The sequence below is a fragment of the Helobdella robusta genome, assembly GCF_000326865.2.
Source record: "Helobdella robusta unplaced genomic scaffold HELROscaffold_11, whole genome shotgun sequence".
Lineage (NCBI taxonomy): Eukaryota > Metazoa > Annelida > Clitellata > Rhynchobdellida > Glossiphoniidae > Helobdella > Helobdella robusta.
Genome location: NW_008703617.1, coordinates 3,580,947 through 3,598,598, shown reverse-complemented (window position 1 = coordinate 3,598,598; position 17,652 = coordinate 3,580,947). Strand labels below are relative to the sequence as shown.

Sequence of the window (17,652 nt, the reverse complement as noted above, 5' to 3'; positions counted from 1 at the left end):
AAATTTCAAAGTTACATTTTTTAATTATAAAATAAAAAAATATCAAAATATGTATTAAAATATATGGTTTAGTTTTAGTTTGTAATATAATTATGTCTGAAATAAACTTTAACTTAAAATTAAAAATAAGCCTTATTTAAAAAAGCTAAAGGTCAAAAATTAAATTTTTTAAAGTATTGCTCTGCTTGTGCATTGTATTTATAATTTTATTTTATGTTTTTTATGCATAGGAAAAAGGCCATCATGATTCAGCAGATTCAGATTGCTCATCACCAAACACGGAAAATAATGTTATCAAACTGGTTATATAATCAGCACCATCTATCAGTGACTTCTATACAAAAAACACAAGCTGGAGATTTCTTTTCATCTCCCAGTACTACTATAACAATGTTTGTAGTGTAATTCAACTGAAAAATTTGATTCAAGCAAAAATGAAAAACCAAAAAACAAACCAGCCGAAGTTAAATTAATTCTCATGTTCACAAGATTATTAGCTTGAAATTACTTTCAGTTATTTCAAACAAAACAGAAATTTCAAAATTGTAAAAAACAGCAAATCACGAAAACAACGGAAGCATTAACGTAGGTTTATCTAAATACCGAAAAATAATTTTAAATGTTAATTTAAATACGATTGCTTTTTGCTGCACCAATGAATGATGGGATGGGAAGAATGACACACTTAGAATACCTTTAAACTAGCATGGGCACAATTATTGTAAATATATTAAAAATATAAAATATTTTAAAATGTTTGTATTTTTTATAGCATAATTTTGATGAATTATTTAACATTATCATCCACTAGGCCATTTGGCAAACCAGATTTTTTATGGTTATTGTTTAAATATTTAAAGGTAGTTTCACTTTTAGCTGTTGATTTCTACGTAAATACCTGTTGTGCATTTGCTTAACTTTTAGTTAGTTTTAACAAAGATGGACTTTTAACAGTTTTAATTTTAAAGTTTGATTTTTTCGTCCTTTTTGATTTCTGAAATTTTGCGCTAATTCGCCTCATATCATTGTTCTACAAATCTTCCTTTTGGCAAAGTGAAAAATTTATTTAATTTCAATTCACCTTTTACATGAAGCTTGAGCTCTTTTTTTAATTGATTGCAGATGCAATGCTTTATTTTATTTTATATTTATGATTAATTAATAATAATTAATTAATTTGCTTGCAGCCTGGTCGATCAGTGAATGTGAACAATCAGTCTCCTTTTCTCTTTCAGTTTTTCAACTCATAAATAAAATCTACCCAGATTACTGATCAAATCAGTGCACTGAATAGTACATGCACAGTACAGTACACAGTATAGTATACTGCACTTTTAATATTAATTCTTGACTTATCCTGTATAATTAATAGTACTAATTATCACTGAGACAAAACTTCAAAGAAGAGTAAAAAGTTTCTGAGACTGAAGAATTGGAAAAGGAATCAGTGGGAGTCAGTCATTCATATTCATAGCATCGCATTTCATTACACATTACTACAGATTACAATACAGATTACATTACTCAACTGAACCAATCAATCTCTTGGGGATAATAATATAATAGTAAATTAAGTATTTAAATGTAAACATTTCAACAAAATAAAAAGACGACAACAATTAGAGTACATTTACTAAGTTTTAAAAAGGCTTTACAAATTTCAAGATTGCCTTCAAGAACCACTTTATAAAATTTATTAATCAAAATTTTTAATTAATAAAGTAAAACAGAGCAATGAGATGGTCTCTAAATAAATTGAATATTGAATAAATAGTCTGTTGTTTGGAATTAGTTAAATGAGTAATGCAAAAGAAAAAGTTATTTATTTGGTTCATCTTATCCGTGGCTTTGTATCAGTTGATTTTTAACAATTTCTTCTATGGATTGCTTTTTCCTGAAAAGGTTAGATTACAGTTAAAAATATTTTCATTCTATACTAGGTAATCTTCAACATTTATGCCACCAAAGTAACTCTAACCAATATTTATTCATTTTAAAACTTAATCGATATTATTAATTTTTTTTGGGATAGGATAAGCTCTAAGGGAAATAAATTTAAATATTGAATAAAAAATTTCATTTAAATAAATGTATTTTGTCATATTATTAAAAATTACTAATATTTTATGAACTGTATTTCCATTCCAATGATGTTTTGAAACGATATAATTAATTACAAGTTAATTTACATTAAAGAAGAAAAATTTTTTAAATTTTTTGGGATTTAATTTTTATCAGTTTTTTGGTTTAAAGAAAATCTCACCTCATCAATTCTCATATAAATCTGTTTATTTACTTGACAAATTGACAGAATGAAAAAGAACTAGCTCTAAGTGAAAATGTTGAAACCAACGAGACACTCAAATATATCTTATCCGATGTTGGCGTTGCTGAAATTCATCCCGATGAGAACGATGGTCTTTTATTTATTCCATATTTTTTATCACTAATAATAATTAATTCAGGCTGCTGCTTTTTAAAAATTCTAAATTAAAATGCTATCATTCTGTTTTGCTCTAATAAATATTTTCGAATTAGAATTAAACAATTTAGGCGTCATCTCATATGTCTTCAATTATATGTTATTATTAATATTATGAACTATATTTTGTACATTTTATGCCATTTTAACATTGGATTGATGAAAATTTTTACCCCAGTATTCCCAACATATCCAATTCGACGAAATCCCATACCATATCCCAAGTATCCCATTCCAGTTCTTGTGTTAGCTTGCAACAGGATTGGTGTCAAGAGGTCTCTAGATGCCATCATCAAGTTAGGTGGCATCCATTCCACTAAGTTGGAGATCTGCCTTGGGTAGAAAATATGTGATGAACTTAGAGAAAAATTTTAAAAATTTGCAACAAATATTTATCTGTGACAGAAATTTTTGGTTATGTGAAAATCTTCATCACAATATGATGTACAGCTCAATGTATTAAATTAGTGTTTGTTCAAGTTTATAGCTAATGATGCAAAAGGTTTTAAATTTTTATGATTCGGTTTTGTGCATCCATCCAGGGCAGATCTCTGATTTTGCCATGTTTATTTCACAAAATACTGCCTGTTGAATTTTAGTTAAAATCCTGTGTTTAATGATCCATCTGTTGTTTAACTTTTTGTTTTCCAGCTTTTTTCCACCATTATTATTTTTATTCTTACATTTTTTTAAAATTTTTTATTTACTCTGGTTAGTTGATAGAGTTAATGTTAGGAGAGTTAAACAGTTTTTTGTTCATATATTGAAATTAGACAGTTTCGTTTTGTTATTTTTGTTAAAATAGATTGATTGTTAATGTTTCTATCTGTGTATTTTATATTGATTTGATGACTTTTGCTTTAATGTATACCAACTGATATTTTTCATACTGTGTCGTACAATTTAACACTTTATGACTTTTCTGTCTCTCTCTTTCTCTCTCTTTCTCTGTCTCTTCTATTATTAATTAATTATGTATCCATGTATATTAGAAGATGAAATATTATTCTCTAAACGTTTTTATCAGATTATTTAACCGTTGTTTTTTTTATCTCTGTGTGATATTAACTATTTTTTGTTATCTTTTTCAAACTATCCATTCAACCAACCAACCAACCAGCCAATCAACCAACCAACCGGCCAATCAATCAACCCTTCTATCAATCAACCGACCAGTCAATCATCCAGCCAACCAGTCAGCCAATCATATTCTACATCATGATAACCAACCAACCAATCAGGTACCGACCATCGAGCACCCTCTTCCCTCTGATTGTTTCTCAAGATTGTGATGATGAACCGACCAAGAAGATCATTCTATCATACGAAGGAGTTGTCTACTTGAAGGTTTTTTTTGCGTTATTCTCTCTTTAGGGTAAGGTCTTGGGTTCATAACTGACAAGATGATGCTTCGTTTAGCATGTAGGTCGTATACGATGTTTCTTGCGTGTTATTGAGCTAGGAAAATTGTAATGACCTTTAACCTTTTGTTTGGAACAAATGAATGAATGAATAAACGAAGATGATGATGATAAATACGATGAATATGATGATAGTATTAGTAACAACAATATTATTAATTTTAATAATAATAATGATAACGAAGATAATGGTGGTGGTTGAGATAGATGATAATTTTTTTTCAAACGCTCCAAATAGCAACCCAATCAGACTGAATACAACCTGCCAGCCAAAAAGAAAAAACTTCAGGGTTATTTCAGACTGTCTAGACATTATAAGTTGGTGTCTCTTTGTCTGTCGTCTGTTTGTTTCGGTGTGTTTATGTCTGTATCTATGTGTGTCTGTTTCTGTATGTCTGTCTATGTGTTTTAGTTTATGTGTTGTATGTATATTGTATCTGTATGTATTTATTTATTTTTTGATATGTATGTCTGTTTCTGTATGTCTGTCTGTATCTGGCATGTATGTCTGTTAAATAAAAACAATAACAACAATAATAAAAACCATAATAATAATAATAAATAAATAATTGAATAAATAAATAATAATAAATATGACATATATAGGTGGGCTTTGAATCAAGTTTTCATAAAGTTCAATTACAATTCCTGTATTATTGTTGAAGGTCAGTGGTGATGGTGATGATGATGATGGTGATGGAGATGTGAAAATGATGATGATGATGAGGACGGTATGAAGATGATGAAGAAAAAGATGATGATGATAATGTGAAAATTACGACGTTAATTACATGAAGATGGTGACGATGTATATGATGAGAACGATGGTGAAATGGAAATGATGGTGATAGTCATGTGAAGATGATTGAAAATAATTATGATGAGGATGATGACGACGACGACGATGATGATGATGATGTTGTGAAGATGATGATAACGATGGTGATGGTAAACATTGCAGACGACTTGGAAATTTCTCCTGATTTTTTTGAGTACCTGATAGCGACGAAACCACTTCTAGAGAAGGACCCAACGCTGTACTGCGTGTCTGCCTGGAATGATAATGGCGTCAAAGCTGCTACGAATGTTAAACGATATGGTTGGTTGGCTAGTTAGCCTCATCGTTGGTTGGTTGGCTGATTGGCTGGTTGGTTGGCTGATTGGCTGGTTGGTTGGCTGATTGGCTGGTTGGTTGGCTGATTGGTGGTGCCAAATTTGTTGTTTTTCATCAAACTATTGTTGTTTTCATCTACATAGTTTAATAATTTCATCAATATATATTCATGAATTTGACTCAGATAATAACTTCGTGATATCATCCACCACACATACATAAAATTGACCTAGATCTGATCTTAAGAACTGACTTTTTTCCTGGCCTTGGCTGGTTGATGCTGAAGCCATTGTGGCTGGAGTTGGAACCTAAGTGGCCTGAGGCGTTAGTTGTTTTGACGGTGACGTTGGTGATGACGTTGATGAAGATGATTTTTAAGATGTCGTTGGTGATATATTTAATGATGATGAAGATGTCAAAGATGTTGTTACTGATCGATTAGATTCCAATTTTCAACTTAATTGTTCATATTTCATTCACTTTTTCACCTGTTTCTTTATTTTTCATTTTTGTTATCAGTGCTTTTAAATATGCTTCTTAACGTTTATTTGTACTTACGTTCATACGTTCATGCATACGCACACACAAACATACATACATACCTACAAACTTTTGTTTATTGATCATTCCTTTTACCTACGTGGAAATTTTTTCAAACGACAGCTCCTTTTTACCTATTTCTCTGTCTATCTGTATGTCTGACTATACATCTATATATCTATCTATCTATCTATCTAGTCTGGTCTATCTATCTATCTGGTCTTGGTCTGTCTGTCTGTCTAGCTATCCATCCTGCTTTCATTCATCAGCCCACCTACCGCCCACTTATTACGTTGAAATATTGCTTGACCGCCAGGTTCTGGGATGACTGGCTTCGGTCTCCAGAGATTAGGATGGGTAGGTCCTGCTTGAGACCTGAGGTTTCCAGGGTTTTTAACTTTGGAGAGCAGGGAGTCAGTAGGTAGGCTGGGGTTTTTTTTCATTTATTTAGTTACTGCTTTGTTTTATCCTTGCTACGTTCCTTTTTTTAGTTGGATTAGTCAGTATTATAATTAACGCAATTAAGTCATTGCATCATCCTGCTTTCACATCATCGCATCATCCTACTATCGCATCATCACATTCTCACGCCATCACAACACCTTTGACATCTTTGAAGGGGTCTACACTACAAAACGCATCTAGTCCACATTGTGAAAAATGAGAAGTTTGTTAATTTCAGACGCTACGACCTTAAATCTCTCATGTTTGTAAGTTAACTCCTCTATTGATCCTAATTTGATCTTTTATCAATTTTTCAACTTTATAAAATTTCAAACTAATCTTTCGTTATTATTATTTTGCGTTATTTAATTTGATAGTTTCTCGATATTTTTTTTAGAAATTGGTTGTTTGATTGATGCTTTCACAAACTTTTTTCATTACTCCCACTAAATTAGTACTGTTTCAGTAATTTTTACCGTATGTATGTAGTTTCTTATAAACAATCATTGAATCTTACTTCGCAAAGAAGTCGTCATTCTAACTGAAATTTTGAACTTCAAAAATTGTAACAGTAAATTTTTACTTGTTACATAGCATGAACCTCGTCTGTTAACTAATTCTTCTTTTTTCTCTTCATTCACTTCTAAGATCTCTCTTTCTTTTTTCTCTCTCTTTCTCTCTTTCTCTCTTTTTCTCTCTCTCTCTCTCTCTCTCTCTCTCTCTCTCTCTCTCTCTCTCTCTCTCTGTCTTTCTCTGTCTCTCTCTCTCTAATAGCACTTCATACTCTTCCACTTCATATTAAAAGGACAGTTTCTCCGAGAGTTTGTTGAGGACCGCTTATTCATCTGCATTGACGACGTCAGACAAATTGGAGGGAGACATCAGCAAGAAGCCTAACATCAAGTCATTCAGAATCAAGTACACGAATAAGGATAACTTTAAAACACTGGCCAAGAAGCTTAGCATCATGGCTGACACATTAGTTTGTATACATCTGTCTGTCCGTTTTTTTTATCTGCCTGCCTGTTTTTTTATCAGTCTGTCTGTCGAGTTTTCTGTATGTCTGTCCTATTTCGCATTATTTGTATTTTTGTTTGTCTTTCTGTTTGTCTGATTTGTGAAATGAATGGATGGACAAATAGGTATATGGATATATTGATAGATGAATGGACGGATATATAGATGGATAAGGGGAATGGATATATTGATGGACTGAAAATGAATGAATAGATGGATGATTATGTTGCTAGCTGATTGGATAAATGGATGAATGGATGCGTGGGTAGATGAATGAATATATAGATTAATTGATTGATTGATAAGTGGATGAATGGATGACCAATTAGATAAATATATGGATAGATAGTTCGATGGATAGGTGGATGGAAGGATGGATGGATAGAAGCGTAAAAAATGTAATTTTTGATATTAAAGTTCAATCTTAAGGAATTGTTATTAACAATTTATTTTTTTATTTGCAGCATAACATGCCACGAAATGCCTTCAGAGGTGTTGTGCCTATATATACCTTGGACAGGTGATTGGTTGGATTGTTAGTCAAGTGATTGATTGATTGATTGATTGATTGATTGATCGATCGATCGATCGATCGATTGATTGGTTGGTTGGTTGGCTGGCTGGCTGGTTAGTTGGTTCGATCGATCGATCGACCGATTGATTGATTGATCAATTGATTGATTGGTTAACTGGCTGGCTGGTTGACTGACTGACCAACCGACTGATTGACAGATTGATCGGTCGATAAATTCGCACATAATTAAATAATAATTTAATTTATAGTAATGTGTGACGTATTTATAACAATTTTATTAATATTTTTTATTAAACAGATGGGTCTTTCTGTGCCCTCCATATGACAATGGTGTCTACACAAACAACACCTGATCGCCAATTCTATTTTTTTGTTGTTGTTACTGTATTTGTTATAGTTAATGTTATTGTTTTTGTTGTTGTTTTTGATGTTGTTTTTACTGTATTTGTTGTTGTTGTTGCTGTTATTGTTTACGATGTTGTTGTTACTGCAGTTGTTATTGCTGATGTTATATTGGCGTTGATGCCATTTTGTTGTTGATACTTTTCATGCTGTTGTCATTTATATCATTTCATTTTTTTCACGCATTCCTGGCTTATATGTTGAGGAAAATTATTTTAGGTAATAAAATATTAAATAGTTAATTGGTAATAATTGCGCAGTATACAAAGGTCTATCTATGTCTGTATCTCTTTAAAATATTTTTCTCTTATCGATAACATATTGATAATATTTTTTGCTTATCGTTATCATTATGATTATTATTATTATTGTTATTTATTTCTTATTGTTATTTGTATTGTTGTAATTGTTATTATTATTATTAGTATTATTATATATAATTATAATTATTGTATTGGTGATGTCTGCTTGGGTGTTGGTTAAGTTGATTAATATTTTATTTTTATATGAAGAGCGTACATTAGAACATATCAATCATATATATATATATATATATATATATATATATATATATATATATATATATATATATATATATATATATATATACGTGTGTATGTATGTGTGTACTATATAATAGGGATAGATTTAACTTTATGTGCCACACTTACACACACACACACACAATCTCACACGCATATAAATTCACTCATACAAATACATACACACACATACATACATACACACACAGACACACAAATATATAATATATATTTATACATATATATCTTGTTTTTAAAAAGTTGTATATGATTTTCCTTATGATGACGCTGATGCATTTAGGATAGATGAAACATGTCATTCCACTCTATTTGTTAGGTAGCTTATTCGCTACGACTGTCTGTTTACTTCTAAGTTTTTTTCCTGTTAACCCGAAACAAAGTACCCATCGCAATATGTATTGTGAGATGTACCTGCCGACCACGAAGCATGTTTGTATTATTATGTGTACAATACAATAAAATACGACACCAACACAATAACAATACCATACAATACATACAACACAATAACATACAATACAATAAAATACATACAACACGATGCACCTCAATGCAATACAATACGGTACATTTACAATATAAAACTAAACAATACGACACAATAGAATATGACACCAAGCAATACAAAACAATACAACACAGTATTCGCATCTGCATCTGCCGAACGTTTATACTAATTAGAATTAATTTTTTTTCTTCTTTCCTTCAGTACATTCCATTGGATTTATAATGCGTTTCATGTGCGTCTGTCTGTCCGTCTGTCTGTCTGTCTGTTTATCTGTATGCCTGTATTCATAAATCTTTAAAAAGTTTTGTTAATTGAATATATATTTATATGTGTGTGTATGTATTCTTATGTCTGTTTGTATTGTAAGGAAATGTAATGTCGGTGCCTTCCAACGGTGATATAGTATAAATGAATGTGTACGTGTGTGCGCGCGTATGTATATGTGTGTGCGCGCGCGCGTGCGTGTTTATGTCTGTGTGTGTGTTTGTGTGTGTGAATTGCTGGTTCGTATATCCATTAATGTTATTCAAATTCTTCCAAAATTTTTCTTTTTCGCATTCCACTGATATTATTTTGATACTTTTCCAAGTGATGATTATTCCATCTTTTTCGTTCGGTAATTATTGAAGATATTGTTTGTCCTCTTTTTTTAATCATTTGAACATAATACACAACTTGCCAATGCGAATTTACATTTTATTCACATAACATTCATTGTTAGCTATGTGTCTTCTCTTGTTGTTGTTGTTGTTGTTGGCCTATTTTTCTAATTTCTTCATTCTTTTTGGAATCATCAAATTCATTATTACTACTTGCTGTTATTCATTCTTTATTATTATTATTATTTTTATTGTTATTATTACTGAACCGGATGAAACCACGGATGGAATGGCAGTCTCCGTGCTATCCACATCCCACTTTGTATCGTCCGACATTCATTCAGTCAAACGATTTAACCAGGAAGGTTCAGACAGACAGAGTGAGGCGTAGGTCACGCGAAGTCGGGTGAAAGCAACACGATATCGTAGGCTATGCCTTGGTTTGGTTGAAACCGTTGGTGGGCTAACTGTTTGTTGGGTTAAAGCGTACATGCGGCCTTTGAAATGGTCTCCGCGTCTAATTTTTTTCACATCAATTTCATTTCAGTTTGTTATTTTATTAACTATATCAATTAATTAATTAAATAAATAATTTAATTGATTCATTCGTTTATTTGTTGATTCAATGACTTGTTCATTAGTTAATTAATTTCAAGCACATCCATCTTTATCGTCATCGTCATTTTTATTATTATTCTTACTAATTGTTAACTCACATTATTGTACTGCAGTGTACTCTATGATAAGAAATGTTAATTCGTATGCGTTCCGTCTTTTTGAAAATATTCCATAGCAGATAAACTTACACAGAGTAATATAGAGTAGATAGATACATGATACAAAGATCCAAAGAGACGTCTGAATTTACTGACATACGAATTTTGGGCGCGTAGACGAGTACGTTGTTTAATACTTGTTATTATAGGCCGCTCAATGCTTCGTAGGCTGTGCATCATAGTTTTTACGTTTGGTTGTGGGTTAGATTTAAAACATGAAATTTTCGAATTAAATCGTCAGGGTAGAGGTTTCGCATTTGGCATGACATTTCCAACATTTCACCATAGCCAGCATAATTATAATTGCGATTGGAGTAACCAACAGCGTCGATGAGACAATTTTGAGATTGTTATTCTCGCCTCCAAAGCAATTAAACAGAAATTATTTCATCACACCTGATTCTAGTAGCATCGATACTATAAGAAGTTTATTGCAACAATCCGTCAATTGTGGCAGTTGTATTATCACTTCATTCAAAAATTTTCAATACCTTTGATGCGTTCTCTTGATATGATAGTTAAATATGATCTTGCGCACTGAAAAAATTGACATCGTAATATATTTCTCCGTTTCATCATGTTGGCTTTTTTTGAAAAATTACTGCCCTTCACTGCCTGCAACAATCGATTTAACTAATCAAACTCATTCGATTTCATCGTTGAAGCAGCAACTGCACCCACCACTCCAACAAACGACCACTGAACTTCAGGGTTAACTAATTTTTAAATTCGAGCATCGGTGCCCATTGTGTGTGAAACGAATTTGTTGTTTTCCATTCCACGCAGAAACTCCGAACGTTCCAGAGGTTCCTTCTTGGCAACGGTGAATCAGGCGATCAGAGTCATCCAAGATTTAGAGGAACCGGAAATAAAAGACCGATATATCAGAAAATTTATTTTGCTTATAAAACTTTTTTGTTCAAATGCGATAAATACAAATATATCGTTTGACTACTAAGCTTAATTTTAGTATAGAGAAAGCTAAAAAGAAAATTAATTGTTGTGAAAGACCAGAGTAACGATATGTTTAATTATTACATTTCCTTAACAGTCTGAATAAAACTGACAGGAAAATTTATTGTCGTGGGGATTGAACTAAAACACGAAGCTCGTCTTTAATCCATCACGACCTTTCGACCGCACCAGTCCTCTTAAGTTACTACAGTCAATGAATGATTGTTTTAATGCATTGATTTTTGTTAGATATAGTATAGTGTTGTTATTATAGTGTATAGTGTTGTTATAGTATAGTATAGTGTTGTTATGCACGTGATTGTTATTATTATTATTATTATGTCATTTATTGCGATAGGTATTTTATTTCATTATTTTATTTTATTTGTACTACCATTTTCATTGATTTTATTGCTGAACAAAAGATTGTTTCCATTATTATTATTATTATTATTATTATTATTATTAGTAGTAGTAGTTATTTTTGTTGTAATACTATTTTTTATTTTTTCTGTTTTTATTAGGAGTCTATGATCGTTAGTTAGAAACGTTAAGCAGTCAAACAAACATGGTAATATGATGATTCGTTATTTAGACTGTTTGATTTGATTGATTGAATGGTTTATTGGTTGGTTGGTTGATTGGTTGGTTGATTGATTGATTGATTGATTGATTGATTGATTGATTGATTGATTGATTGATTGATTGATTGATTGATTGATTGATTGATTGATTGATTGATTGATTGATTGATTGATTGATTGATTGATTGATTGATTGATTGATTGATTGATTGATTGATTGATTGATTGATTGATTGATTGATTGATTGATTGATTGATTGATTGATTGATTGGTTGTTTGGTTGGTTGGTTGATGATATGATAGTATATCATTGTACATCACTTTATATTGAGGATATCATTGTATATCATTTCAAATGGTGATATGATTGTGTATCCTATATGAGTCGAGAAGACCCACCACGTGAACAAACAGTCTGCCCTGATTTGTTTTATTGCATTGTTTTGGAGCTTACTTCATTGGTCTCAATTAATTTGTATTAACTGGTCGGTAGTGCAGTAGTAAAAGAAAATCGTTTGGCCCAGTAAGAATTTCATAAAAGTTCACTCGTATCAATAAATATAATAATAATAATAACGATAAATGTTATAGTAATATCAGCAAAGTCTCATTAGCCTCACAACTCTACAAGAAAGTTATAGCGAGGATAATCTAGCACAATCGTTCCTGCTCCCAGCAAGCATTGTCGAAGTTTGTGTGACCGATTGTACGTCTGATTGCATTTTATACTTGCATATGTGTGCGTGTGTGCATGTATGAGTGTGTGAATATATGTTTATACGTACGAGTGGTTGTGCGTGTATGTGTGCGTGTGTGTATGTATGAGTGTGTGCGTTTTTACGATTTACGCAAATACGTCTGCGTGTATTTGCTTGCGCGTGTGCGTGCTAATTGTTTTTGTTTGTGAAATGTTTGAGGAAATGTTTCATTTTAACGTACGTCTTCAATTTTTAGTTTCTTCTCGTCAAGTTGATCTTAAAATAAACATATTTCAATGAAAAATAAAAAATAATTACGAGTGTAAGCAGACGAGCAAGTGTGTGTGTGTTTAACGTTTCAAACTTGTAGTAACGTCGCACGTGTGCTGACTACTCTCACTTCGTTTTTTTCTGGACAGAAAGATTTTAAAATTTGGAGAAAATTATCGAGGTCGTTTGGCGATCTGCCTTTTTGCTTTTGCCAATTATTTATGTTAAGTGGGACAGTTTTCGTTTGGGTGAGATGAAAAAAAACTGTCTGTAAAGTTTTAAAAAGTTCTATCACCGTGCCCACACACATCAAACAAACATATCACACACATTAATAAATACTTGGTCGCATACCAAACATTTCAGTGGATTGTTACTTTCACTTATAATAAAGTAACTATTGATATTTAGTTTGAGATTTCATGTCAGGTTTTTAACAATTGGTAAATTACTCTGGCACACACACACACACACACTCACACACACGCCACACCACAAACACACACACACACTCATTATAAACACATACATTTGATGTGCGTGCGTGTTTGGATGTATTTGAAATTGATTATATTATCAAAGTTTCAATTTGCGTAAAGAACTGCGTGTGGTACATATGTACACACGTATGTCTATGTATGCTTGTTATTAATATATGCCTGTGTGTGTATTGACCTGTGTATGTGTATACTTAAGTGTATACTTAAGTGTATGTGTGTGCGCGTGCGTGTGTGACTGTGTTTGTGTATGTACGTATATGTGTATGTGCGTGTGTGCGTGCGTGTATTTGTGCTGAATGCGATAGGTCTCTTGCTATGAAAGTAACTTTAATTCATAAGAAGCTAACTTAACAGACTCTCTCTCTCAGCGACTCAATGGACCATGAAAATGCTTTGCTGCTTTATTTCAAGTTACAAAAATAACAACAACCGCAATAATAAAATAATTATTATTATAGTATAATAATGGAAACAATTATAATATTTATTTATCGTTACAACTATTATTATCTTAATTATTATCATCGTACGCATTTTATAAAACAACAACACGAAAACAACAAAACAATCCAACATAAAAAACAACAACACAACAAACATATCAACACAACAACTGCTACTGCTGCTACTACTACTACTTCTACTACCACCACTACTACTACTACAACTACAGCAACTACTGCTACTATTATTACTACACAATGTTTGATAATTGTTGTGGTTTGTCGTTTCTTCCGTCGTTCCATTTAATCAAATCCCAGCCATTAATGAATGAATGAATGAATACAAACCAACCTATAGCAAGAAACATAAAAGTTGTTGTTGTTGTTATTATTATTCAAATATAATTAAAATGAAAAAGTTATTGATATTAATATCGAAATCGAGAAATTAGTCTTAATCTAAATTTAATACTTTTTACGGATTCCTCTTTTTATTTATTAAAAATTGAAATAATATAATTAAAAGCCATTCTCTTTATTAATTTAATATAATTAATTAATTAATTAATTAATTTAATTAATTGATCAATTAATTGATTAAGTAATATACAAACATTTTCACGCAAGCAAAACTATACAATGTTTCGAAAAAATATAAAACACATTAATATCCATTTAGCGCACGTTGCAGACAAACTTACACATACTTAACAACACGAATTTAAGTTACGACAACAGAACTTAAAAGACCATAAATTGTCTAAATTGTCTCTCTCTCGTTCTCTCTCTTTTTCTTTCTCTCTCTTCTCTCTCTCTTCTCTCTCTCTCTCTCTCTCTCTCTCTCTCTCTCTCTCTCTCTCTCTCTGTCACACAACACAAACTTATGTATACTTAACAACACAAAGTTAGCTACATCAACAGATCACAGACCATTGTATATTGAATTGCGCTCTGTCTTTTTTTCTCTCGTCCTCTTTCTCTCTTTCCCTTCTCCTCTCTCTCTTTCTCCTTTTTTTCTATTTTTCTCTTCTATTTTGACTACATGTATTTTTTCATTTCCCCCCCCTCTCTCTAACTTTTTCTATATATCCACTTAATTATTAAACTCTCTTTCTCTCTCTCCCTCTTTTTCTTTCCCTCTCCCTTTCTTTCTCTCTCTTCTTTTCACTCCCTACTTACGTGCATTTATTTGTGACAATAGTTCAGCCGGCTGCGTTAAGACATATATGTACTGATAGAGTCGAATTAATGCGTTCAGTTTTGCATAACACTGAGCGGTAAGCTGCAGCAGTCTGTCCATATCAAGTTCCTTTTTTTTTCTTTTTACTATTTTTATGACATGATTTTCATTTGTTAATCGTTTAGATATATCTGAAAAACTTTATTTGACAGTAAAAGTTGCTTTAAAAATCACCGATTTTTATTTATAATTGAAGTAAAAAATTTAATTTAAAAAGTTGAAGTTTTTTTTAGTTCGTTTGCTTCTTTAATTCTTTCAGATGAAGATTGTTCTGTGAGGGTTTGACTGTCTGTTTCGCGGAGGTTGATTATATCTTTTCATTTCATCTGTTCCGTGTTGGTATTCACTCATCTGTTCGTTCGTTCGTTCATTCGTTCGTTCATTCCTTCATTCGTTCCTTCATTCTTGTCATTCACTAATCTATCATCTAATTTATCTAATGTTGAAATCTTTTCAATGTTGTAAAATGTAAAATTCATATTTGCAATATTTTTTCGTATTTCCAGTACAGCCATAAACTAGATAACCATCCAGTGCATGTGCAGAGGTCCCTAGCAAACCGTAATCATTGATTGAATGGTATTCATTGATTGGTTGATGGTCCGTCCTTAGTTATCTTGCTCCAGTCAGATATCATATTTCATGGTTAGTAAGTAGTTAGAACGTTTGAATCCTTAAGTTGAGATGTATTGGTTATCACTTTCTATCACTTTGTATCGTCTTCGTCGTCATCATCATCAGCTGCTGCTGCAAAAACGCATCATAACCATCATCGTCTCAATCAACTTTTCATATATTCAAATGTTACTTTATCACGAGATTTCATTGTTACTCTATGATATCATCGTCATCATCATCATCATAATCATCATCATAATCATCATCATCATCATCATCATCATCGTCATCATCATCGTCGTCGTCATCATAATCACTAGCAACAATAACATCTTTCCGTCACCACACATCACGTTCTTATCATCTTAATAGACATTATCGTCGTTATCATCGTCATAACCTTTTTGAAGCTTTTTTGGTACCATGATGTTTGATATTTTATACACAAACACACACACCACACACACACCACACAAACATACACACACAAACACACACATAAACACACCACACACACACACACACAAACATAAACACATAAAATGTGTTGTCGGTATCATTCTACAATTATGATATAATGTTTGGATTTAGCACAAATTATGATCATTTTAAGTTTGATTTATATTAAATTTAAAAATAGCAAATGAAAAGAAACTCGCTAATAAAAATGATTTCTTAAAAAAATTGTTTATTCAAAATGATAAACATATAGAGGAATACAAATGTCCAAACAGACAAACAAACAAACAAACAAACAAACAAACAAACAAACAAACAAACAAACAAACAAACAAACAAACAAACAAACAAACAAACAAACAAACAAACAAACAAACAAACAAACAAACAAACAAACAAACAAACAAACAAACAAACAAACAAACAAACAAACAAACAAACAAACAAACAAACAAACAAACAAACAAACAAACAAACAAACAAACAAACAAACAAACAAACAGACAGACAAACAGATAAACAAATAAACAAATAAACAAACAAACAGACAGACAGACAAACAAACAAACAAACAAACAAAATGAAAGCAAATTTCATCAGCGTCACGACTCATTGCAATGCAGTGAAATTTTAAACACGACATTTAACAGGATGAGGGATGTAACATCTCTTTGTGTGCGTTTCGGTATATCATTGAGTGGGTGTGTGTTTGTATGATTACATCCGTAATTGCGCGTGCATTTTTGTGTCTATGTATGCATGTGAGGTTGGTTGCATGTGCTGGTATGTATGATTGTGTTTGGGTCTAGGAGCACGTGTGTATAAATGTTTGTGTGTGAGTTTGTGTGTGTGCTTGTGTGTGTTTGTGTGTTTGTATATCTGGGCGGCTATATTTCTATTTCTAACTCTACACGCTTGTACACGCTTCGCACGAAGTTTAAATTTATTTGATCCTATTGGACAAGAAGTATTGGAGTAACAATTCTGTAGAGTTTGGCGAAGGAGTTTCAACATTTGAATGATGATGGAGATATCTTATGTATGTGGTGTTTTTCCTAAATTAAATTCTGGCAGTATATATATATATTCTGGCAGTATAACTACAAATCTATTTTTACCTATCCTAAAGTTAATTAAATTAATAAACCACAAAAATGGGAACATTTTAAACAGTTAAAATTGTTATTATATATTAGGAAAATATCGATAAAAATAACCTCTTATGTTTGTTAGATAATCAAAAAATGCATTTTGGTGTGTAAATAGAATGAAAAATAGTTGGTTATAAACAAGTTTTTTGCAAAACCACACACACACACACACACACACACACACACACACACACACACACACACATACATATATGAATTTGTATAGCAATTTTTTTGTGTGTTTATTTATAAGTACATAAACAAGAGTAGACAGATTGACATACCTAGAGTAGACTCATACACAAGCACGCACACACACACGCACGCACACAC

The 17,652-nt window shown here is 31.7% G+C and overlaps 1 protein-coding gene across 1 annotated transcript; it reads left to right on the top strand.

Annotated features, from left to right (window-relative positions):
* Nucleotides 1-2,641: 2,641 nt before the first annotated feature.
* Nucleotides 2,642-7,115, top strand: HELRODRAFT_72024 (hypothetical protein; the record flags this gene model as incomplete). The annotated part of the gene is made up of 9 exons (XM_009012961.1): nucleotides 2,642-2,778; nucleotides 3,724-3,829; nucleotides 4,142-4,221; nucleotides 4,510-4,568; nucleotides 4,865-5,002; nucleotides 5,251-5,341; nucleotides 5,874-5,978; nucleotides 6,177-6,267; nucleotides 6,807-7,115. The coding sequence occupies 9 exons, from the start codon at nucleotides 2,642-2,644 to the stop codon at nucleotides 7,113-7,115; spliced, it is 1,116 nt and encodes a 371-aa protein (XP_009011209.1).
* Nucleotides 7,116-17,652: the final 10,537 nt, after the last annotated feature.